Here is a 25,584-nt window from a genome sequence, read left to right on the forward strand (position 1 = left end):
AGCGGACGGGGCAAGAGAAATGCGGTGCTCGCGTGTTATTTTGTATACAAAATAATATATCGGAATCACTTGTGCTCTAGCTGCAATTGCATTTCGGATCAGGGTCACTATAATTTACACAGCATGTTTCTGTATTTTGAAAATTGCCCTTTTGAGATGTTATGGGAAGAGGACAGAAATGTCCTCCAACTACGGAATGACCCATATAGTGTACAGTACTGTGCGTATTGGATGTTTTGGGGGGGATTGGGGGGGGGGGGGGGGTCAGGGAGGGGAAGGGGCGGGGGCGTCCTACGCACGCACCATTGTGAGAGCGATCCCAACCCAAGCGGCAACCGTGCAGGTGGAGTGCGGCGAGCGACTCCAATCAGCAGCGCCGCTCGTGGCTCGTGGCTCGTCGATCTGGCTCCTGGCTCACTTTCCCCGGCTGACGTCAGCTGCCTGGCTGCTCTCGGCTGTCCGCTCCACCGCGTCAAAATGCTGCTCTCTGTGCCGCCCCGGACCGGAGGAGTGAACGCGTACAACGGCTACCCGGGCAAAAGCATCAAGAAGGTAAACTTTGCTGGTCGTCGCTCGCTTTGCCGTTTGGCTGCCAGTGCGACACCTCGTTCGCAGCTCGGCGCCAGTTCGGGGCCGCGTGAAGCTGCAGTGTCCTTGAGCCAAGTGAACCGCAGGCGACCCGACTTTCCACCACACGCCTGGCTGCGTGCAACATTTAGACTCACTGATTTAGTGATACACGGCGTGGTGGTGAACTCACGTCGGAGATGGTTTCGGTCGCTGCCTTGGTTTCTGTTCTCTCTTGCTCGCCCTTTTCTCGCTTTGCTGCGCACGAGAATACCCAACTGTGATCATCCCGACAATATCAATTGGTCCAGGTCTTTTGGTTTCAAATCCAAATTTTATTCATACATTTTTATGTCGCCGTGCTTGGATGACGTCTTCTTTGCATTCATCACAAGTTGGCAAAGTTTTGTTCTTGGCTCTTTTACGCCCGCGACATACCCCACCCCTTCAAGTCCCTTAGTGATAACAACCGAGAGGGGCACGCAGGCCGCGTGAAAGAAAAAAAAGTTCACAACAAAAGTCACCTTACCTTGGACTACATGGACAAGATCGATTGCACTGCAACACGATTAGAGGTGGACCAATATCAACTCCAACAATGAGCGACTGGATTGCGCAAATGAATAATTCATGAGTTGACGTTGGAATCTATTTTTAAAGCTGCCGTATGTACAAACTGTAGGACTAGATCCCTTTGCATTGTTATTTATGGAAGTGCAGATGCCTGCATGGATTTAACACCACTCATGTATACTATATGGGATGTATAATCTAACTATGGTTGCATAGGCAATGGAAAGAACATGTCACGTCTAGAAATTAAGATTCATGTTCAAAACGGAGATTGAAGATGTGGAAATATTCGTCACGGTCTATCCCGAGGCTTGAACAATGCTGAAATCGAACACCTCCCTCTGTTCCCACTGTTATTCCCATCCCGCCTCGCGGCTGGCTGAGATTCAGATTGCACACATTTAGCGGCTGGAATTTCTGGAATCCTGCATTCAGACAGTTTGATTACTTCGAGAGAGGTTCTGTAAACATCTTCTTTCGAAGAAGACATCCACCACTTGATTTGGACACATTTTACATTGTCAGAATGCCAGAGTGGCACAGAGGCAGTCCTTGTAAATTCCAGCTTCAAGTGCTAACTCCTGCTTTGTGTCTTTGACTCAGAGGAGAGGGCGGAGACCAGAAAAGGATTAAAAGATTCACCCCCCCCCCTCTTCCTCTGCTTTCTATGAACTTCCACACATTTCCCCTCGCTCTTCCTGCCGCTCCCATACCTTGACTTCGTCTGTACTCTAGTTCACATGAAGAGGATGTGATCCTTTCTCGAAGATTTTTGGAACTATCCTTATAAGGTGTTAGAAGATTGTGTCGAAGTAACTTTGAGAGCATACGTCCACCTTCCTGCCGTCTTGTTTTTCAATAGAATTTAAAGACAGAACACCAGGGATCTTCATTGTTGCCCCCCCCCCCCCCACTCCTTCCAAAAAGGGCATATCACAAGATAATATCACTTGGTGCTCTGATCTTCTCCACTCTGCCTGTTCAGATTATCTTTGCAAAACCGGTAAGATATTCACATATTTCTCTTTTGCGACAGTGTTTGAAAACATATCATACAGAGTAGAGAGTAGTGTCAATACATCTGCCCTGACAATGAAAACAATGCTGAGTTCTGAGGTGTATCAGTGTGTTTATTTTTGTTGGACGTGGCGATCGACATTTATGATTCGGAATTTGGTCACTTGTATGCAACTGATTAGTCGGGTTTTCATGGACCCTTTAAGAGAACGAAATGACCAAATGAAACACATCCACTGGAGTGACAAGGCTGAATGTGAGTGAAATTTGATTGGCATCCACAGGGTGGTACAGTCCAGTATATTCCTCTTGGAGGTTCCGCACAGTCGCCATGTAAATAATGCATCCGGTCTGCACATGCTCTGTCTTGACTTAATGCGGAGTGATGTCACCGTTCACTCACTTGAAAATGGGCAGCATCTGACCAGAGCTCGTCTGTGATTGGAGAACTTGTTCTAAGGTACTTGCAACTTGTCTTTCTCAAGCATTTGCATGAATAGAAGTGTGATCTGAAGAAGGCACTGATGCATGTAAACGGCAGATTGGAATTGACCACATCGCATGTACAGTCGTGTTCATACGTTTACATCCCCCTCGGGCGATGTAAACGTATGAGCACAACCGTATATCTGACAACTAGTGGTGATTGGTGATATTTGGGCTTGTGCTCAAATGTTTACATACCCGGAAGAATCGTGCGCAACTCTATATTGTAACTGTAAATAAAACAGCAAATTCAATTATTGAAGGTTTATTCTGAGATCCTGAGTGTCGGTGACACTGAAGGTATTTGGACCGCAGATGCAATCAGGCTCATGCGGTACGTCCTGTCTTGGATATGAAAGTCCTCGAGTCAAATTGCGTGTAGCCCCTTCCACACCCACCGATTCTAATTGCCTTTTGAGTCATTGGATGCACATCACTTCCCTCTGCAGACCATTTACGATGTCGGATATATGTTTGAAGGTGCTGCTTTGTCCCTTTGCAACTATCACCTGGATAAAGCCTTATTGCTGTGGGAATGCCAAGTTGGCCCTTAATCACTTCAGACAGCAGCTGTACGCGAATGTGTGTTGTGTGTGCACAGAGAGGTCTCTTGTACTTGCTGAAAACGCCTGCAGGAATTTACGATTGACATCTTGAGCCCTAATCTTAAAACCAACACGCTCACCCCCAAAAGCTCTCAGCAGCACAGGAACACAAACAAACATTTGTGGATTCCACCGGAATGAAAGGAATGCTTTGCAATGACAATGTGATACAGGTCAAGAGCAGCATCCCAGAAGGTACTATGGGATGGGGGGGGGGGGGGGGGGTGACTCAGACAAACTAAAAGGAAATAGTCGGCTCATTTTGGTACCCAGCGCAAAGTGCTATCTGTCTGTGTGCATGGGTGGAGTTTTCTTTCTTTTGGCATTTTCGTCAATGGCCACAGTCAGAAATGGGTGTTGCCGCCGTTGTGGGACTGAGCACAGCCGACTTGATTCCCGGGCAATCGATGCAGCTCCCCTCCATCCTCCCTCATCCCCTTTGAATTGCGGGCAGGGATATGCGCAGTCAACATGGCCGAACGGAATTGCTGGAGTTGGTGGTGGAGATTGGCGCACGCAAAGTATGTTTATAAGAAACTGCAAGAAGTATTTGGAAATACATGCGAATGATGTCAAGTTAACTGCTATAAAGTGGGCAGGTGGAGACAGCCTTCAACCCCCAATGCTGCAGCTGTGTGTCACAACACACATACACATACACAGCCACCGGTTGTGTCGTGGTATGCTCATGCTTTTAGAATTAATAATAATAATGAAAATGCATTCATGCATGAATTTATTTTTACAATGACTCAGAAAATTTGATGCACACTGTTGTCATATTTCAGAATGAAATACGATGACGCGTCCGTACAGCGCAGAATCTGTCAGCCTGCGCCTCGATCAAGTCCACCAACATCGTGTTACACCACCTGCGCCAAGTTGGTCTTTAGTCTTGTCTATTTTATGTCACCAAATTGTCAGCTCATGTAACAGACAACGCCTTCAGTCCACTGGGACGCTCAACCTGGGACAGTGTGCTCTGCCAAAACACGCTAAACTAGACTTGCCCTGGTATAAAAATGAAGATGTGCCAGTCTACGGCCCTTTGACTCACTCAACCTGCACTCGGCACAGGAACACTTTGAGTTCAACCCTACATGGGTGGAAAACACCTTGCAGCAGAGCTCAGGACTGACCGCTGAGGCAGATGGGCAGTCGGTTTGGTTGCGACTCACTGTTGTCCTTTTCTCTCAAGGAGCCCGGCAGTGCACTTTTAATGAGACACTACCTTCTGACTGGAGAGCACATGAGAGGGATTAGCACTTCAGCACAAACAAGCTGCCATCCCTCTTAGACAGGCCTCTCTTGCCAGGCATGAGATTGGATCTCCACGGGCCTGCAGGTGTATCCCTCCTGATAATCGCTGTGAAGGCGAGCAAAAGCACAGGAAAGAGCTGTGATTGCGCTCAAACTAACAGCACGCCACTGAGGCGAAAGAAGCGGGAGGGGGATTAGACGGGACCACGGCGATGAATGGGCTGTGGGATTTTCACAGGCTGGTCAGATGGAAAAAGGCCAAATTGCAAAACACTTTGGGTCTCACAAATCCATTTTAGTAGTGGAGATATAAAAAGCAGATGTTGCCTCTCATATCTGAACTATCAAGTATAAAGGGGTTAACGCTGGGAAATGAGACATTGGGTGCATTCATGACTCACCACTTCACATGCATGCATACAATGCATTTAACAGTTCATACTGGGTATGTTACAGTTAGCATGTCCATCTATTACCATCGGTATGATACGTTTTTTTCTGTTTTATTCAGTTCGATTTGATTGCATTGACATAGAGTGCCAAATCACAACAGAAGTGCTCTCGGGGCACTTTTTCAGATGGAGCAGGTCTGAGAACACACTCCACACTCATAAAGAGAAGTGTAGAGGTGCAGGGTTCGATTCCAGGCCTACCTGTGCGGCGTTTGCATGTGGGTGCATGGGTTTTCTCCAGTTTCCTCCCACAATCCAAAAACATGCATGCTGGATTAGTTACATGCTCTAAACTGTCCCCCAAAAGAGGAAGATCACCTTGATTTTGTGAGTTTGAAATGAGAATAAAAAGGACTGATTTCTTCAATTGTGTAGCAGTGACAAATGGGAGGGTCGGAATGAGCTTGTCTGTCTGTTGACAAGTGTGTCTCTGTTGACAAGATGCTGGTGCTTGTGCTATCCAACAAGCCACGCCATTGTTCTCAGGCCAGCCCTGCTGACCCTGACTAATCAAACAGTTCCTCTTCCTCATCCGGCATTGACACACTGGGATGGAACCGAGGCCAAGCACCGCACTGCTGTTCAGTTCATTCACAACTCTGGGCTCCAAAGAACAGGACCAAGACACGGCTGTAGTAGCACACTTTAGCAGGACCATCATGAGTTAAGTCAGAAGATTTTCAAAAGCATGCTTGACCCAGCTGTTTGCGTGTGGCATAAAGTTTCTTATTTTTTGGGATGAAGAGTAAATATTTGACAGCTGTGGGCCATGTGAAACCCGTCGAGACTTTTTTGTGACTAAGGGCTACAGTATTTAGTTTTTGGCTTGTTCTGTGCATTGTTCAAATTGTAATTGCAATCAGTCGCTTCATCAAAAAAGTAACGAAACAGATTGGTTTCGTGCTTGAAGCACCCGACCAAGGGCGACTGAGCACCGCCCTGTCAACTTAATAGTGAATTTAGAAACATATACAAGAGTGTGTGCAGAAAAGAGACTTTCTTAATGAAAGTATGAAACCTGAAATCGGCCCTTGAAATAATACGAACACTGAAAAATAGAGTTTTCCTTACTTTCAGGCAGAAAATACATCATTTCACTTTTCGGGCAATATATTCCACACTTTATGGAACAGCAGCTATCAAACAGCTGAACACAAAATAAATACATGCAAATAAAAAAAGACAAGTGTGAGCACAAGGAAGATATTCTTTCAACAAATACACTGTTTCACATGTTCATTGTGGTTTGCCTGCTGAGCAATATTGCCCTGTTGCTTTTTTGTTTTGAAGCTTTTACAAGTGCCATAGAAGGTTCCCAATCGAAGAAGGGCTCAAGTCCATCCATCTTCACTGTCATAAGAGATAACAGGCCTCCTTTTGAGCGAAGCTCTTTTGGGTTTTTAAAAAGACTGTGCAGAAGTATGGCGGTCACTCCAGCTCTGATTATAAAACCGAGTATAACCAAGTAGCTTGTATACATTACTGGTATAGACTGCTACCTTCTCACAGTAAATCCAAGTTAAAACACACACACACACACACACACATGCACACACATGCACACACACACACACACACAGTATACACACTTACCAACAAAATGAGGGAATTCAACACAGTCACTGAAGTCAAGAAAAAGTGTGCGATGCCGAGAAGTTTTTCTTGTCTTTGCTTACTGTCAGCTTATCAAAAGTGAGCTCATACAGGGGCAACCAATTACAAAGCCTCGAATTGTGGGCGAGAGCACCCAACCAGAGACTAGTTCGGGTAGAGAGGGTCACTGCAGCATATTGGAGGCAGGGCAGTCGAGTTACAATCATTTTGATCGTATATGACAAAACCATTTGGAGATGTGTCGGCTTCAGAAAAACGCTACATGAAGTGGTTTCAGGACATTTGACATACACGGCATGTTCGAGAGCAGAGACACTGCGTGATTTTTCACCGTTTTGAAGCCTAATTTCTACTTGGTGATAATTGAATCATTGAAATTGGTCAGGGTTGTTATAAACAACAATATTGTCTGTGGTCTCGTAGATTTACAAGACATTTTTTACCACTTCACAGGAACTTCAACATACCTGACCATTCAGTGCTTGGTTAGGTAAAGGGAAGCATTTGAAATTCAGTTCAACACTTAGAGGCAGGACAGAAAAGCAAGTACTTTGTTCTAGTCCAGCTTTGATGTATCCCCATCAGATACATATTTAATCATCTATTTTTTCTCAGGTTTACATAAAGCATTTTAAAAGAGAGACATACTTTATGTCATTGAGTTTGACAAATGGATACCGTGGTGCCTTGACTTTAGAATTTTTCAAGATACAGCCCTGTCGCTTTTTTTTGTCTTGAGAGACAAGCAAAAATTTGAGATAGGAGTGCACTTCAGACGCCCGCTTCACGATATCGGGTCACCGTCATTTCCCATTCCTACTCGTGCTGGGACAGTATCAGTTGGGTGCAGTATATGCACCATTAAGCTGGTTTGCCAACGTCGATCAAACTCACAGAAGAAAGACCAGGAAGGACATGAGGTGGAATTGTGTTTTTGGCTCACACTTTCTATTTCTATTTCTCTTTATGTGTTATGTGGAGACTAAATGTTATTACTACTGGATGTGTTTTAATACATTACCATACTGCTGAGTGCAATTCTTCTTCCACAAAACATGTTAAGAATAGAAAGTGGGTGTTTTTTCAGAGTTTAAGTCCAAATTGGATGATTTATCAAGTCCCCCTGGGTTTCCCAGCCACCGTTGGTTGCACAGAATGGGAAGCATCGTAGTACATGAGCTAAGGGCCATAAATCCAAGGGCACCACCTAAATGCCTAAATGTCTTTTCCAGCAGACATATGCGTCTCCCTCCAATCATCAGATGGCTCCTCCAAGCCCCAGCAGCAACAGCGGCAATACCAGCACCATCAGCAACATCAGCAATAATGGCGTCGAGCAGCTAAGCAAAACCAACCTGTACATCCGTGGCCTCCACCCCGGAACCACAGACCAGGATCTGGTCAAACTCTGTCAGCCGTAAGTCACCCAGCAAGCTACTGATCCAAAATGTAAATGTACAAGCTATACATCTTCTCTCATGAGGCAGCTGAGAGGATCTAGAGGATGTTAGGAACAGAGACCAGAGTGACGGCTGAAGGCATAGCTGATGGATGACTGTCTCAATGTGTTTGGATGGAAAAAAAATCCAGTGCAAGTTGAAATAAGTATGAATGATGAAACTCACTGTTGCAAACTGAACGAAAAAGTGGTCGATTTTTTGTTGCACATGATTAAAATGTCTGAAACTAACACTTTGGTATATACAGTATATATATATATATTTTTTTTTAGGAAAACCCAGGAAACCCTGTGCACATTTTAATCACGTGTAACCGATGTACATGTTCAGTCAATCCAAAGGATCCTTTTTTTCAGTGTAGACGTCTCTGGCATGGAAAGGTTCATTCCAGTCATGTTGTGTGGGGAAAGAAAGGCCACTGAGTTTGTTGCAGCTGTGCACAAACTTTCCAACAACTTGCGCCTCGCTCCGTGTAATGAGTTCTCATTACATTTCAGCTCGTACAACTTGTATGACTTTAGCTCTCCAGCGCTGCGCTTCTTCTAAGTTCTTTCAAATGCCTCATGATATTTTGGGAGTTTTGAAAAGAGCGCTGTGACATCAAACAGCACTATACGCCAATCAATCGGACATGTTTGTTGGAGCTCCCGTGGAAGCCGTTGAAACAAGCACGGCGGAGAGGAATGATCCATGCGAGCGTAATTGAGGAATGGAGCCTGGTGATGAGAAGCAACGGAGCACAGAAAATGTGACCGAGGGAAAGAGTGAGAGAAAAGGAGGGAGCGTGAGTAAGTCAGGGAGGCAGGAAGGGAGGGGGAGGCCTGCTCTTTTACAGCTGTCTGGAAGATATAGCTCACATGAGGCTGCCCAACCCAACAGGAAACGGCGAGCCCAGGGGGAAAGGGAAAGACAAACATGGCAATGGCATGAACAGGGGCTGGGGGCTGGATGTGGATGGAGAGAATCAGAGAGGCTTGGAGTGAGTTGGGTTCACGTTGTGGGTCAGGTGGTGCTCTGTTCTGCGGGGGTGGTTCTCATATTTCTGCTTTTACGCAGCCTGATAAAATCACAGCATGAAATTTGCCTTTTAGCGCAGCACATTAGGGGCCAGTATGACTCCCTTCCATTGACGAGGCTCAAAGAGAGGATCAGGTTTCCAACAAACTTTACTGGAAGGAACAGATTCATGATTATTACCATAGCTGCCTGTGTAGAACAGCAGGCGGTCGTGTCAACGATGGATCGTGACTGACTTTGCTCAAGTTTGAGGCTACAAGTAGAGGATAGCTCCCCTCCCCCACTTGCACTGCGTAGGCAGATGAGAGCAGTGGACGGGGGTTGGCCTCCAGTTGTATCCGCCGGGTGCTGCTTTGTGGCTCTGGTCCACGGCTGCTCGTTGACCCTGGATAGACATCGGGCTCGTCTCTGGATCCTCTCCATCCTTCCTGCGCCTCTTCTCCACTACCAATCATCCTATTCTGAATGGGAAGTACGCAATCAAAGCATTTGCACGGCTCTATCCAGATGTAAGATGGCAGCGTTGTTTTGCAGTCGATGGGTACGGCGTGGAGTTGGAAACAAGAGTAGACCGTGAAAGAGGCAGGCCTGGCAGGAGCTCCCATCAATAATACAGATGTGGCCACTTAGGCAACCAGTGGACGATAGCGATGAATTTCTCACTGACATGTCCATATGCTGCAATTTGAAATGGACATTTGATGACATGTCCTTATTTAGCCAGTCCTGAAAAACCCCACCTCCGATCCAAGTTGCCACAATCCAACAGAGGAAGCATGACATCCCAGTTCTTCGTACGTAGGCTGTTTCGTAAACCTTATGAATGAAATGTGACAGTGGTGCAGTGTGGATGGATAGCCGTGAAGGCTATGACGCTGCCTGGAGTGAGGCTGCTGAGCGGAATGAGAATGTGGCTGAGCGCCAGCATTGCGCAGGACAGCTCAGAAGAGGCATATCCCATTACACTGCATGCACATGCAGGCTCTTTTACCAGGACAATATTGGATTGAATTAAATAATTCCTGTTTCTTGTTTCTCCAGCTATGGGAAAATCGTGTCCACAAAGGCTATACTGGACAAGACAACCAACAAGTGCAAAGGTGAAAATGGAGCACTCCAAAAATGTTTCTTACATCTATTGCATGCTTTGTAAAGTCTTTTAGAGAATTTTCACAAAATCTTTCATGTTAAATTAGTGACTGTCCTTCCCGAGTGTTTATGGAGTTTGTCACCCACTGTATAGTCACACTCCCGCTTCTCGTGTGGAATGGATGGTCCCTGAAGGTCTTTCATCTTGTGTTTTTGCAGGCTATGGCTTTGTGGACTTTGACAGTCCAGCCTCAGCTCAGAAGGCAGTGACAGCACTGAAGACGGTGGGCGTGCAGGCTCAGATGGCCAAGGTACGAGCGCCACTGGATACATCAACCATGCTCATTATCACCCGCAGTCTCTTGAATAGAACTATAGAAATGTTCATCACTCATCTGAAATGTTAGCAAAAGTGGAGACACTATTAGTGTAGAGAGCGTTTGATGGGGTTGAGATCATCTTAAGGTCAAGTTCTTCCACGCTAGACTCATCCAAAGGTGTCTTTGTGAACCATGCTTTGTGCACTGGGACACAGATAACGCCCCCTCCTCCCTTGGGCTTTTAAATATAAATAAATCCGAAAGTATGTGTCAAAGAAGCTGAACTGATATTTCTAGACTGAGGGACAATTTGGACATGTTAAGGAGGAACAAAATTTAACCTGGGTTATCGAGGTGTCAGAGATTCATTGCTGCATGTACTTCCGGTGCATATTTATTTTTGGTTGCTTGTTTTTTTATTGTTTATTGAATATATAAAATATACAATACAGTAATAAATTGACAGAAAGTGAAGGTAAGTAAAATTGTAAGAAAGGAAAAGACAGCCATCATACAGCACAATTACATGTTCAAAGGAGTAGGAAGAAGTAAAAAACGTATCTAGTCCTACCCCTTGTTATGTAATAATATATAAATTGATCATTTTTCAATCAGAAAAGAAAAGGAAAAAGTCTGCATATCAACATATGCTTTTACCCTAATGTGTGCTATCTATTTCTATAACTTTTGGTTTGTATATACGTACACATTCTAGCACATTTATATGTTGATTTTCTCATATTCATAATGGAAATACCATTTCATAACTGCGTTTAATAAGTTTATCAATGTAATTCTGATGTATAACTATATTTAATAAATGTATCAAATTTACCAGCTTAATTCTGATTTATGTACTGTATGTATTTTTTTTGTACTATTCTCTTGAATTTGTTTTTGAATTCTGCAAGCGAGTCACTCATTTTCAGGTCAGTTTCAAACTTATTCCACAGAGTAACACCGATTACAGATATACTCCTTTGCTTGATGTTTATTCTTGTTTTGGATTTTTTGTATAGGTTGCTTAAATTATAGCAACTTTCTCGAATTTCAAAAAGCTTCCAGATGTTTTGGCAAAGGAGGTTATTGTGTGCTTTGTACATTAATTGGGTGATTTTGAAGTCAACCGGGTCATAAAATTTCATTGTGTTTAATTTGATAAATAGTGGATTCGTGGGTTGCGTAAATTTAGAGCCATTGATAATTCTGATAGCTTTTTTAAAATTGTTTTAAAACAGGGAGTGTGTTTGTTTTACAGGCATTTTTCCACATATACATATATTTACATACATATTTCCACACAGTAGGTCATATATGTTAGTAATAATGAAGAGTATAATGTGTACAAAGATCTCTAATTCAGCACATCCTTGGTTTTGAGGAGGATTCATATGGTTTTGGATATTTTTCTTTTGACATGATCTATATGTGGCGTCCAACATAGTTTTGCATCTTTTACTACTCCAAGAAACTTATTTCCATAAGCTCTTTCCATTTCAATTGAGTTTACCATAATTTTAACTTGGTTTGATTGGTCTCATGCCAAAAACAATTAACTTTGATTTTTTCAAGTTAAGTGACAATTTATTCCTGTTGAACCAGTGTTTTAATTTATTTAATTCCTTTTCCACAGTTTTCAGGAGCTGTTTCAGTTTTTCTCCAGAGCAGTAGAAAGTTGTGTCATCAGCAAATAGGACACATTTGAATTGTTTTGAGACACTGCAGATATCATTTATATATAAGATGAATAGTTTTGGACCAAGCACAGACCCCTGAGGAACTACATGAGTGATCTTCAGTTGATTAAATTTTTTATTGTTGAACTACACATACTGATATCTGTTATCTAAATAACTTTCAATCCATTTATATGCTACGCCTCTAATGCCATAGCTCTCTAATTTATTCAATAATATACTATGATCTATAGTCTCAAAGGCTTTTTTTAGATCTAGAAAAATCCCAACTGTAAATTCTTTATCTACAGTATATTAGTAGCTATTGCTTCCACAAACTTCATTTAGGAAATTAAGAGATCTGGAAGCTGGTTTATTTTTAAGGGTAATCTTTTGGGATGACTATAATGACTGATCAAAAAGTATCATGGCTTGTTTATGGGTTGAAATGATTCATATATGTTTTCCCATGCTTCATCGGGCTCCTTCCCGTTTTCTCTTTGTCACATATGAGCCCTGCTGCACAACGAAAAGCCAATTAAGCCACCACTTGTGTGTGTGTTTTGTGTACGTGTGTGTTGGCAGTGACATGCATGGCTGTATGCTTCAACCCATATATTTATGGGTATTAATGCACAGTAGAATACGTGGATGCACAAACATCACTCCATGAATACACACGGGTATAATTTTGTGTGTGTGTGTGTGTGTGTGTGTGTGTGTGTGTGTGTGTGTGTGTGTGTGTGATTCATCACTATGGGGAAGGTTTCCCTGTACAAAGGCGCTGCCTGTTCTCCCTGGTGGCATCTGACTCAGTGTCTGAGCAGCTCCCCAGGCAGCAGGGCCCATTGCCCAGCCGGCCGCCATGTCAGTACACACACATACGCACCACGCACAGGGAGAGAGGTAGAGAAGCACACAGACGTTGGAATGGCCTTGCCCCAAACACATTCGAACACTCTCTCACATACACACAGTCTGGGAAAGCCGATACGCCGTTAAGCTGGATCACTGACATTCATGCGGCTTCTTCCTGCTCACAAAATAATAACTTGATTTTCACTCACCGCTTCACGGTGGCTTTACAAGCAGGCTTATGTTTGCGTCACATTACCCTGGGACTCATTGGAAGCCGCAGCGGCTGACCCCCTCCTGCGTTTGCTGTCGTGGTGTTGAAGGGAGGAGGTGGGGCGGCGTCTCATCTTCACCGCAGGTCAAAGCCGTCACGCACGCATTGCTAATGGAATGGAAATTCATTCAAAGTGCGTTGACAACTTTGAATCCAATCTACACTCCGAGATCATGTGCATTGTGGGGACATGGCTACACGCTACTTTGATGAGGGAACACAACGGATGGGAGCTTCATTCTGTCATTTGTTCAAGTTTGGTTGCAGCATCAGCGTGTGATTGCCGCAAGAAAATGAAGTTATCTACTGCTTGGCGTTTGTTTGTGCTTGAGGTCATCACAACTGAACATGAACCAGCGAGCATTAAAGACAGTGATGGAACTGATTTTGAGAAGCCAGATATTTCCCTTCCATTGTCTTATTTAATTAAGAGAATATGTTTGATGTTGTGAAGAGAGCCGGCATGCTCGTCAAGCTCCGGCAGCGCGGATTTCGAACCCCGCTCCCATCGATCCATCTTGCTAATCTACGATCTCTGCCAAACAAGATGGATGAACTTCTTCTCCTCACAAAGACCAACAAAACCTTTGCACGTTCTGCTGCGCTCTGCTTCACTGAAACCTGGCTCAGTGACCGCCACCCGGATTCCGCGCTACATCTACCCGGCTTCCGCCTTCTCCGAGCCGACCGCGACACGGCGCTATCAGGGAAATCGAAAGGTGGCAGGATTTGCTTCTATATCAACAAAGAATGGTGCACTGATGTCACGAAGCTCGACGCACACTGCAGCCCGGACCTGGAGTCGCTGTCTTTAAACTGCAAGCCATTCTACTCGCCACGTGAGTTCACCTCCTTTTTACTAGTCGGTGTTTACATTGCGCCACAAGCTAACGCTAACACGGCGATACAAACGCTAGCCGAACAAGTAAACAAACTCGAACTAAAATACCCAGAGTCACCCCTGATCATTTTGGGCGATTTTAATAGAGCACATCTTAACCGTGAACTTCCCAGATATAAGCAGCACATCGACTGTTTCACCAGAGAAGGCAACATTCTAGACCACTGCTATACAACAATCAAAAATTCATACCGATCGGTCGCCCGTGCAGCATTGGGTCTTTCTAACCACAATTTAATCCACTTAATACCTACATACAGACAGAAACTCAAATGTGTTAAACCGGTTGTTAAGACTGAAAAAATGGACAGATGAAGCAAAGCTAGCTCTACAAGAATGCTTAGACTGCACTGATTGGGGCGTCTTTGAAACTTCAACGGGCACACTGGATGAATACACAGACACTGTAACATCATACATCAGTTTCTGTGAGGACATGTGTGTACCAACGAAGTCCTTCCGCTCCTTCAACAATAACAAGCCATGGTTTACTCCCAAACTCAGGCAACTCAGGAAAGAGAAAGAGGCCGCATTTAGAAGTGGAGATCGGGCACTGTACAAACACGCCCGAAACCAATTGACAAAGGAAATTAACATCGCTAAGAGAAGCTATGCAGAGAGGCTGAAAAACCAGTTCTCTGCTAACGACTCTGCATCTGTATGGAATGGCCTGAAAGCAATCACTAACTATAGAATGCCACCCCCCCAAACAGTGAACAATAAGGGTCTTGCTAATGAACTAAACATGTTTTTCTGCCGATTTGAAAAGGTCACCCCCATTTCTCACACACACCCACCTCTACCAGAAACCACTCTACCTACCCCCCCCCCCCACCCTCTTTTTCTCCACCACAGATCCACGAACAGGACGTGAGACGGCTCTTCAAGCAGCAGAAGATCAAGAAAGCTGCGGGGCCCGACAAAGTGTCCCCCTCCTGCCTGAAAGTCTGCGCTGACCAGCTGGCTCCGGTCTTCACACAAATCTTCAACAGATCCCTGGAGCTGTGTGAGGTCCCATCCTGCTTCAAACAGTCTACCATCATCCCAGTTCCCAAGAAATCGGCAACATCGGAACTGAACGACTATAGGCCTGTCGCCCTGACGTCTGTGGTCATGAAGTCCTTTGAACGCCTTGTGCTGAACCACCTAAAGAACGTCACCGGACCCCTGCTGGACCCTCTCCAGTTTGCCTACCGGGCAAACAGGTCTGTGGAAGACGCAGTCAACATAGGTCTGCACTACATTCTCGAGCACCTCGACAGCACAGGGACCTACGCAAGGATTCTGTTTGTGGATTTCAGCTCTGCGTTCAACACCATCATCCCGGAACTCCTCACCCCCAAACTTCTCCACCTCGGTGTGTCCCCTACGATCTGCCAGTGGATCCTCAGCTTCCTGACGGGACGGACACAACAGGTGAGACTGGGAGCAACAACATCATCAATACGCACCACCAGCACTGGAGCCCCACAGGGATGTGTCCTCTCTCCACTGCTCTTCTCTCTCTACACAAACGATTGCACCTCAACAGATCCAGCTGTCAAACTCATAAAGTTCACAGACGACACCACGGTCATCGGTCTCATCAAAGACGGCGACGAGTCTGCGTACCGCCAACAAGTGGAGCAGCTGGAGCAACCACAACCTCGGGCTGAACACGCTCAAGACTGTAGAGATGATCGTGGACTTCAGGAAACATTCTTCTCCACAGTTGCCCCTCACACTATCCAACTGCCCTGTGTCAACCGTCGAGACCTTCAAGTTCCTGGGAATCACAGTCTCCCAGGACATGAAGTGGGAAGTCAACACCATCTCCACCCTGAAAAGAGCCCGGCAGAGGATGTACTTCTTGAGGCTGCTGAGGAAGCATGGCCTGCCACAGGAGGTGCTACGACAGTTCTACACGGCAGTCATCGAATCAATCCTGTGTTCTTCCATCACGGTTTGGTTTGGGGCCGCCACAAAAAAGGACAAAATCCGACTTCAACGGACAGTTAGGACGGCGGAAAAAATCGTTGGCACCGCCCTACCCACTCTTGAGGACTTGCACACTGCAAGAATCAAGACGAGGGCACGGAAAATCCTCCTGGATCCCCCGCACCCTGCCCACCACCTTTTCCAGCTACTCCCCTCAGGCAGACGCTACAGATCCATGCGCACCAAATCCAGTAGACACTTAAACAGCTTCTTCCCTCTAGCCATTAACTCCTTAAACAGTCACTGACGTAGTCACTCTTCTTGTGCTACAAATACTGCTACTGGTTACTCTAAAATGGTTCAATGATTTGTTGTTTACGATGATACTAATGCAGTGTGTTATACCGGAGACAAATTCCTTGTGTGTTCTACATACTTGGCCAATAAAGATGATTCTGATTCTGATTCTGATTCTATACAGTCTGAGTGAAGCAGTTTGCTGGGAGCACATTTCTGAACGCATCCACGATGAGGGGGCGGGGATTTTAGGGGCGACCAGCCATCTTGGTTTTTGTAAAACAACCCCCGCCGACCTCAAAAAATGTTTTAACTGGTCTGACTTAGAAGAAAGAGAAAATCGGCAAAATAGCGAGGTAAAACGGCAATAGATGAAGTTATAGTCACAAATCCGTGATCGCATGAATCCACAATAACCGAAGTGAGTGAACACTGTATATCTGGGTTCTCTTTTTTTCTGGTTTGTCCCACACAAACTTGGACATGTCCCAAGTTGTGAGATGGTCGTTCCTGTTGAAAAGAGAAAATTCCGAGCGTTACGTTTGCAACTTCCCTGACAACTTTCATCGAGTACGTCTTTCTCTCAAGCCTATGACTTTGTAACCCTTTCTGACTCCCTTCTGGCCTCTGCTTTCAGCAACAGGAGCAGGACCCCACCAATTTGTATATTTCCAACCTGCCGCTTTCCATGGACGAGCTGGAGCTGGAGAACATGCTTAAGCCCTTTAGCCAGGCTATTTCGACACGCATCCTGCGGGACGCCAATGGAATCAGCCGAGGAGTGGGCTTTGCCAGGTACAAACGCTGGCTATTTCATCATGTCAGTGTAAAATCAAACCAAAAAAAAACCCCAACACCAACAAGAATTTAACAAAAAAGCTTCCTTGGTCATCATTTGAACAGCAAACATTGAAAGATGTTTCAAGGACCCATGCCTTCATTTAAACCTCAACTCAATTATTTGGCTTTGAAGCCGCCACTTTGGGTGAATTCTGGAGTTTGGTGACAAACTTTGCCTGAAAGGGCTCCAATCTGAGCCAAGTATCATTAAATAGAACATTATTTACTTATTACTACAAACATTATTGACAGCAAAACTCTGAGTTGCTCGGTCTATGCCAGCGGCACAGTGTGACAGGCTCAACAACGAACAACCTCGATTTGCAATTTTGGGTCTGTCTTCGGGGTGCTGTGCTGTGAGATTTCTTTCTGTGAAAAATTTGTTTGATGGCTCAAGAGAGGGTGGCTGGTTAGCGCGTCGGCCTCACGGTGCAGAGGTGCAGGGTTCGATTCCGGCTGTGTGGATTTTGCATGTTCACTCCGTGTCTGAGTGGGTTTTCTCCGGCTATTTGGGTTCCTCCCACATTCCAAAAATTACATGGCAGGTTAACGGAACACTTTAAATTGTCCCTAGGCGTGAGTATGGATGGTTGTTCGTCTATGTGCGCCCAGTTCAGGGTGTCCCCCGCCGACTGCCCGAAGACAGCTGGGATAGGCTCCAGCACGCCCTGCGACCTTTGTGAGGATAAGCCAATCAGAAAATGGATGGATGGATGGCTATTTGCAGGCTTGTTTTTGCCTTGAGTAGGCACCGCACAGCACCAAAGTTTATTCATCATTGTATTAATTTTTTTTACAGGATGGAGTCAACAGAGAAATGTGAAGCCATCATCCAGCATTTCAATGGGAAATATATCAAGACTCCACCCGGAGTTCCAGGTGACTCGTTTGTGTTATTTGTTGAGGGGACAGTTTGTTTTGTTTGGTTTTCAAAAGGAAATGTTCCACTCTCTGGGGTACAAGTCAAATAACGCTCCAACATAAACATGCATTGACACATTCAAATGTTGACGCAAGTGCCAAAACAACTACTGCGACTTTTTTTTAGAAATTATGATCCTATCGAGTATTCAGTCCAGCTGACAATTTTTTTTCCTGGTAAAATGTCTGAGGAGCAAGCATCTATACCAGTGGTTCTTAACCTTGTTAGAAGTACCGAACCCAACCAGTTCATATGCACCTTCACCGAACCCGACTTTAGTGAAAAATAAAAATTCAAGACATTAAAAAAATGCATTTATAAAAAACAGCAAAAACGTCAATACAAATTTAAGACATAAGTCTAAGTTTTTTAAATTGAATGGTAGAGGCTCTGTCGAACCCCTGAGACCGATTCACCGAACCCGTAGGGTTCGATCGAACCCAGGTTAAGAACCACTGATCTATACAAATAACACTTAAGTTTGCCAAAGTTAATGTATTTTAGCATTACGCTTAACTTAAAGTAAACAATCTTTTTATATGAAAGTTCATATAAGCCAGGGTCTGGCGACTGGTGCCTTTTTTGGCCCTTTCGTTCTCTGCTCAGCCCGCAGAGAACGTGAGGACTAAACAATGAAAGCTCTGACCATGACTGTCACGCTCACCTGCTCTGTATTTAGTTTTTGTTCACATTTCCCACAATATTCATGTCACGTTACACTGCTTCCTGAGCGATGTGTTGATAAGACACAGGCGGGAAGCCATGCTGAGCTAAGTTAGCCGGAGAAGCTTTAACATGCACCATGGCAAATGAAAGGACGAAAGACCCTTGGCTCCCATCAACTAGTGATGGGATGTACTGTGACCAGTCTTAAACTTGCTTCATGGTAATTTAACAGCAAAGCTGAGTTGTTATTTACCTCTTGCAGCACGTGTTCACCCCTTTGTCGTCACGCATGCGTCTTTCTTTGTTGCTATCTCCAAGTTTCGTCAGCTCCACTTTGCAGTAATTTCATTAAACTTTTTGTCCTTCTTCGTCTAAGGGTGAGCCCAAACTTTTAGGCAACCATTTAAATGTTTGAGAATGTCTCCATTGGAAGGAAGGAAGTCGGGCTTGGTCCTTCAGCAACAAATGTCCATGCGGAAACATGAAAAAGGGGCCCAACTTTTATTCCACATGGCACAAATATGGTTTCAGCTTTATTCATTTTAGTTTCAAGGCACAAATGTTTGTGTCGACTTAATCGAGTCAGCCAATCCCCCCCCCCTCGTCCTAATTCTAAACAATTCAGAAGTCATGTCATAATTACAGCTAATATTTTGTATTTGTATGAAAATATTTTCTCTGAAAAACCCAAGTGAAAAAAGAGAACAATGATCAAAAAAGGAGAATGCTCTACAGTTTACACTATATTCTGTATTTCTTTAATTAAAATATCCTTCAATGTCCCGGTCCAGTTCCACCAGAGCCTTTATTGTGTAAATTTGCTGATGGAGGCCAGAAGAAGCGCCAGAGTCAAGGAAAATATCTGCAAAACGGACGGAGCTGGACCAGAGAGGGAGAGACTGTGAGTTCATTTTTCTTGAGCACAAATCAAATTTGATGTCCTCAAACATTTTACCCCAAGTACCAGCTCCAAAAAATACTGAGCCATCATGACCACTATGTGCCGCAGTAGTTTAGTAGGCCTAAGTGTTCATGAAAAATCACAATCATCTGTGCATGAACTGTAATGGGTGCATTTTGTGTAATGTGCACTACAAAGATTACGTTTGCAAAAGGGAATATGTTTGTGGGTGGCTACATGCCTGCATGTGAACTCAATAAAACATACGAAGAATAAGAAACACAAAAGCAGAAATCTCCATTGGTTGTGAAATGAGTTATGAAAAAAATTCTCGTTCCAGGTTCAAGCTAACCATTTTGATTTAGGCTTTTCCAAGTTCGTATCGTATGAGGAAATCAAGACTCATTTGAAAAATTAAATGAAAATAAGAACTCTATGCCCAGTGTCTAATGTCATTTTCCCTCCAGGGTGGAATGACCCTTACATATGACCCCAGCACCGCCTTAGCAAACGGGTCAGTATACAGCAGTGTGCATGGATGAACGAAGGGAAGACTTTGTGCTGTGCTGACTAAAAAGCGCTACCATCTGTCCAGGTTCTACTCCTCTCCCTATAGCATGGCTCCCAACCGGATGATCGGGCCCGCCTCGCTTTCTCCTTACATGCATTCGCCTGTGTCCGCCTACCAGGTACACGCAAGTGCTCGTGGGAATTTGTTCTCATTCAAAAAGTCAACACAAGGGGTGACAAATATGACAAAATTCTCACATTTGCTTGCTTGCCAGGTGCATAACCCTTCTTGGCTTCACCACCAGTCGTACATCATGCCGCCCACGGTCAGTCACTTCCATCCCATTGCCTCTTGTGCAATTTCGTTCATTCTTTCTTTCTATTTTTAAAATTTAATGTAATTTAATTTTTTATTGTTTTGTTTTGCTCACACTTGTGTTGTTCTCATAAAGGGAGCTGTCCTGACGCCGGGGATGGAGCACACCATGTCCATCCAGCCCACGTCCATGATGGGGCCCCTGGCACAGCAGCTCAGCCACCTCTCCATGGGCAGCAGCGGCACGGTCAGTAATCCGCACATTGTTAAATGCATTGATTGAGTCACAATTGGGTCAACCAGTTAGCAGCCAACTGGCTGCGCCGTGCAGCGGGTGGGCAAAGTGGCAGGTTTTAAAACGGATGGATGGGTTTGGTCAATCATAGATGACATTAAGAAAAAAAAAAAGAGAGACTCAACATAGCGGCACAGTCATCGACTGGTTGGCACGTCGGCCTCATGGTGCAGAGGTGCAGGGTTCGATTCCGGCTCCGGCCTTCCTGTGTGGAGTTTGCATGCTCTCCCCCATGCCTGTGTGGGTTTCCTCCGGGTATTCCGGTTTCCTCCCCCATTCCAAAAACATGCATGACAAGTTCATGGCACACTCTAAGTAAGGGGTTCTTAACCTGGGTTCAATCGAACCCCAGGGGTTCGGTGAATCGGTCTCAGGGGTTCGACAGAGCCTCTGCAATAAAGGTTAAGACACACCCGACTCAACATGTCAATCAGTTTTGACACGCCCGCTTGTCCATCGCTGACTGCAGATGATCACATCACATTGCTTGTCCAATCAGTGCAGTGGGAAATTTAGTTCACTCAGGAGTCAACGTGGGACTGTCGTGATAGTATGTCATACAATTAAAGAATATATATACTTAGGCCATGTAATTGTATTTCCTTTTTTTCTGTTTTTCATCAATGTGTTTTTTAATGTCTTGAATTTGTAAAATATCATTTTTTTATTTTTCACTAATGAAGGGTTCGGTGAGCGTGCATATGAACTGGTTGGGTTCGGTACCTCTAACAAGGTTAAGAACCACTGCTCTAAATTGTTCCTAGGTGTGAGTGTGAGCGCTGATGGTTGTTTGTCTATGTGTGCCTTGCGTTTGGCTGGCAACAGGCTGGCAACAGGTTCAGGTCAGAGGTCAGAGCACTGACTTTCAGTGTACAGTATTTGGACTTTAGGGGGACACTGTCCTGTCTTACATTGCAATTATTTTTCAGTTCATGCCTGCAAACACATCTATGCAAGGGACGTACATCCCCCAGTACACCCAAGTGCCTCCCGCCAACATCTCAGTCGAGGTAAGCACACACCCAATCTGTGTACAAAAATGGCTCCTCCAATGCCTCATGAGGCTCACATTCCCGTCCTCCATGTCAGGAAAGTGCCGTCCAACAGCCTGTTGCAATCGAGACACGCACTGAACACACAAGCTACTCCTACCAGCATGACAAGTGAAGGCAACAGTGAGTTGGAATCATTGCCTGCATGCATACGTTACCTTTTATTGATTGAATTATTCTAAAAATAACCTTTGTGTTGTCAGATCTCTCTTTTGAAGAGCATGGACTGTTAGACAGAGGACACTTTGTAGTTTTGTTTTGGGTTTTTTTGGGGTTGGTTGGTTGTTGTTGTTGTTTTTTTTTTTTCTTTTGGAGCTACTCCAGTCTGACAAAGATGGTGAATGTCAGGCGAAAAGGCGTTTGGATGGACTGAAGTAGGCGACTGTATTTTGATGAACACACATTTCAAGCCAACATGTTGTGCTTTGGTTTGTTCTGTGGGGAGCTTTTCCCCACTTCTTTTTGTTGTATATTTACTTGTGTTTGTTGGTTTGATTCTTGCTTCCTGTGCCCCCAATGTTTGTTAAAAGACAAAGCAACTTGAGTCCGTTTAGGACAGGGGTCCCCAACCTTTTTTGCCCCACGGACCGGTTTATGTCAGACAATATTTTCAGGGACCGGCATTTAAGGTGTGGCAGAAATAATACAACAAAATAATATGGTATGAGCTGCATGAAAACTGTTGTGTTTTCGAAATATAATAATAAACACAAGGAGCGTCTAATTTGGCCGCAACACTCTGATCGCTATGGTCATGTTTAATGCCTTCAAAATACGATACAACGCAAATTCAAAGTGCATGAAAATGACGACTCACCACAGCCCCGAGCTTGATTTTCCGCAACAAGACGGTCCCATCTCGGGGTAATAGGAGACAATGACACCTCAAGTGTGTGGTTTATGTGGTTTATAAACATCTGTCGTATTCCGAAATAAATAAAACTGAATTAAGGCAAGTTCTTTCTGTGCGGCCTGGCACCGGTCGGTACCGGTCCGCGGACCGGCGGTTGGGGACCCCTAGTTTAGGAGACATTCACTCCCAATTTGACAGGGTAACTCTTTAAATTTGGGTGGATGACGGAGGGGTGGGGGGGGGCGTGAATGATACAGTGGCAATTGAATCTGTTCTGAAAGCTAACTAGAAGAGAGAAGGGAGTGTTGTGCTCAAGCCATTTCCGGATGCAAGCGTCCTGACGACGCTTTCGACAATCAGACAATTCCTGTAATCACGGTGCTTGATTAGCGAAAGAAGAGCAACATTGATTGAATCATTCCAGTGAATATCTTTGCTTGTGCTTAAAAGAAGTGCTAATCATGTTGCTTTCTGTACTACAGTCACACCTGACTTCTTGGAATATTCAAACAAGTTGGCCTGCACATCACGAGTGCATTTTCTCCTTTTCTGCAAAAGGGCTGACATCCCCCAATCGTCCCCTTGTATTTCTACCAAACTGTCTACATCCATATGATAAAATATGGACAGCAAGTGTAAGAAGCATAGCTCTGCTTTCTTGTGGCCAATGGTATGCTTTCATACTGGCCTTTTTGTTGTGACTGCCTTGTTTTTGGGTGTGCTATTTTTGTATTATTTAAATGTTTTCGGTTTCATTTCATGTATGATGTTTTTCAGATTCATCCTATTTTTCAAAGAACCCCTGATTTTTATTTTTGATAGTGTGTTGTGTGCATCAGCGGTGTTTCCATATATTTTGGTATGTTTAAACGTTTTATTTGACGTTCTGTGTGTCGTTCAATGTCATCGAGGCTTTAATGTGTATTTTTGTTTTGTTTTTCCAGCTATTTCTGTTGCGTCTGTCACAAACTTCATGAGCATGATTCCTGATCCGGAATCGATTCTTCGTTGTTGAGGCTACGTTTTTACATTACGTTCCCCGCAGCCCCGTTTGCCCGAAACGTCCTGCACGACAGGGTTTTCGACATACTGTATTTTTGCTCCGTGTTAGAATCTCAGTCTGTTGTGGTGCCGCGCTATGTTTGAGTTTACCGGACGTTTTTGGATCCTTCATACATAGCACACTGTGCGAATGATTTCTGCAGATCAAAGGCTGACACCTGGCATCTTTGGAGCGTTTATTGTCCCAGCAGTCAGATGAAGCTCCAGAGTGCGCACCTTTGATAAGATTGGAGGATGTTTTCAGTCAACGACAAATTCATTAGTCCATCTTTTTGTACCATGCAAAACAGCCTGTGAGCATAGTAAATTGCGTTGCCGTGCTCCCGTCCACTTTGCACCGCCTACTAATCGTTACATGCTATTATATACGCTCACATTTGATTGCGTCCACCCCCATCTCCCTTTGGTAAACTAGTTTTCTCCTCAGCACCGGGACGAAATGTGACGATTTCTACATCTTGCGTGGCATCCACGGCCTGTCACGTTTTCCCTCCCGTTCCATGTTGTCTCACGGCCGTCCCTTTGTGTCCATGTTGTTGCCGCGGCTGCTGGGAACGTTGTGTCGAGGTGGCGTTGAGGTTTAGATGCTACAAACAAACTTACCTCATTTTCATAGATTGTTTTGTGTAAGGGCTTACAGGCAATAAGCAGTTTTAGTAGGCTGTTCACAGCTGGTACTGTGTCAATCTCCTGTATGTCCTCCTTCCAAACTGCGCCAATCAAGTCCAAGGTCTGATGATCTATGCAATTAATTTATAACCCTTACAAAGGCAATAGTACACTTCCCAAAAATATGACCTCACAGTGGGCACTTTTAAGTGCTGTGACAAATGGCGACTGCATAATAAAGGGAACTTGTGTTGTGATTGGGTTGTTGTTGAAACACTACGAACTTGATGACGTCCAGGCTCTGACCATCCACCTTATTTTGCTGAGGTCACTCATGTCTTGTTTTTTTCTAACCCCCATAGCTGACCGTTTGCGTAGCTACATCCCGGACACACAGGCTGGCCGATCACGGTAAAAGGACAATTGAAGTCATTTCCGTGAACCATGAAGCTGCTCCCGCTCACTTTCAGGGCCCGATTCCACATCACGGCAATGCCTTAGATCCACAGGGACGATGGAATTGATTGGCTGACTTCTAACGGTCATGTTGTTGGTATGTTGAACCACTTGGAGCATACGTTTGGAAAGCAATATCACATTTAGAGCATTTGATTGCCGCTTCGTGTACACAGTCATTCCATTTTTTGTGTGTGTGTGTGTGTGAGAGAGTGTGGTTTTCAACATGTTGAGGTGGCTCACTGGGACTAATGAATGATTGCTGCTAATTTCGGATGGCTCCACTTTTAGGAATGTTTGGCCACATCAAATGTTGGGACCAGTTCACATCTTTGTGTCTGTGTCATGATGCCGCTCGTTACATCCGCCTATCAGGAGAACCCGAACAGCTATTGACTTTCATAAACTGTCCTTTTTTTTTAAAATAAATTTTGACCTCCACCAAGGAGGCATATGTTTTCAGCCATGTGTGTCGATTTGTTTATGTTGAAAACATTTTTTTTTTTTTAAAGCTAGGTTTGGAGATGCTTCTGACCACAGAATAGTTTTCAGAAATACATGACGAAATCAAGTGTTTCTTCAAGTCTTTTTTTTTTTTTAAAGTCCAGTCTATATGGGCCAGTGCAGAGGTGTCACCACATTTGGATTTGTTTAATGTGCTGCAGCTCTGCCAGGACACATGACAATGGATTTTCATGCATATGATTTTTTTGTAGAGTGAG

The 25,584-nt window shown here is 44.5% G+C and overlaps 1 protein-coding gene and 1 long non-coding RNA gene across 5 annotated transcripts; both read left to right on the forward strand.

Annotated features, from left to right (window-relative positions):
* The first annotated feature begins 328 nt into the window (after positions 1-328).
* On the forward strand, positions 329-25,324 carry LOC147211099 (RNA-binding motif, single-stranded-interacting protein 2-like). Of its 3 annotated transcripts, none has more exons than XM_086121934.1 (14): positions 329-552; positions 7,807-7,991; positions 10,093-10,151; positions 10,360-10,451; positions 17,018-17,175; positions 18,020-18,099; positions 19,600-19,709; positions 20,177-20,223; positions 20,305-20,398; positions 20,495-20,545; positions 20,672-20,782; positions 21,760-21,840; positions 21,920-22,005; positions 22,086-25,324. In XM_086121934.1, the coding sequence occupies exons 1-13, from the start codon at positions 478-480 to the stop codon at positions 21,995-21,997; spliced, it is 1,221 nt and encodes a 406-aa protein (XP_085978060.1). In that variant the 5' UTR covers positions 329-477; the 3' UTR covers positions 21,998-22,005; positions 22,086-25,324. The 3 variants fall into 3 exon arrangements, with proteins under 3 accessions (XP_085978060.1, XP_085978071.1, XP_085978051.1); XM_086121945.1 differs by having other exon boundaries at positions 7,810-7,991; XM_086121925.1 differs by having other exon boundaries at positions 20,305-20,545.
* Positions 13,737-16,728, forward strand: LOC147211100 (uncharacterized). 2 transcript variants are annotated; one of them, XR_015102028.1, is made up of 3 exons: positions 13,737-14,104; positions 15,022-15,582; positions 15,698-16,728. It is a non-coding gene; the product is annotated as an uncharacterized LOC147211100 (long non-coding RNA). The 2 variants fall into 2 exon arrangements; XR_015102027.1 differs by having other exon boundaries at positions 15,022-15,371; positions 15,468-16,728.
* Positions 25,325-25,584: the final 260 nt, after the last annotated feature.

The sequence above is a fragment of the Hippocampus guttulatus genome, chromosome 1 (genome assembly GCF_054856545.1).
Source record: "Hippocampus guttulatus isolate MCC_2025c chromosome 1, RoL_Hgut_1.0, whole genome shotgun sequence".
NCBI lineage: Eukaryota > Metazoa > Chordata > Actinopteri > Syngnathiformes > Syngnathidae > Hippocampus > Hippocampus guttulatus.

Coding starts and splice junctions, on each gene's coding strand:
- LOC147211099 (XM_086121925.1), top strand. CDS start 478: ATGCTGCTCTCTGTGCCGCCCCGGACCGGAGGAGTGAACGCGTACAAC. Junction 7,992..10,092: donor CTGGTCAAACTCTGTCAGCC/GTAAGTCACCCA, acceptor TTGTTTCTCCAG/CTATGGGAAAATCGTGTCCA. Junction 10,452..17,017: donor TGCAGGCTCAGATGGCCAAG/GTACGAGCGCCA, acceptor CTCTGCTTTCAG/CAACAGGAGCAGGACCCCAC.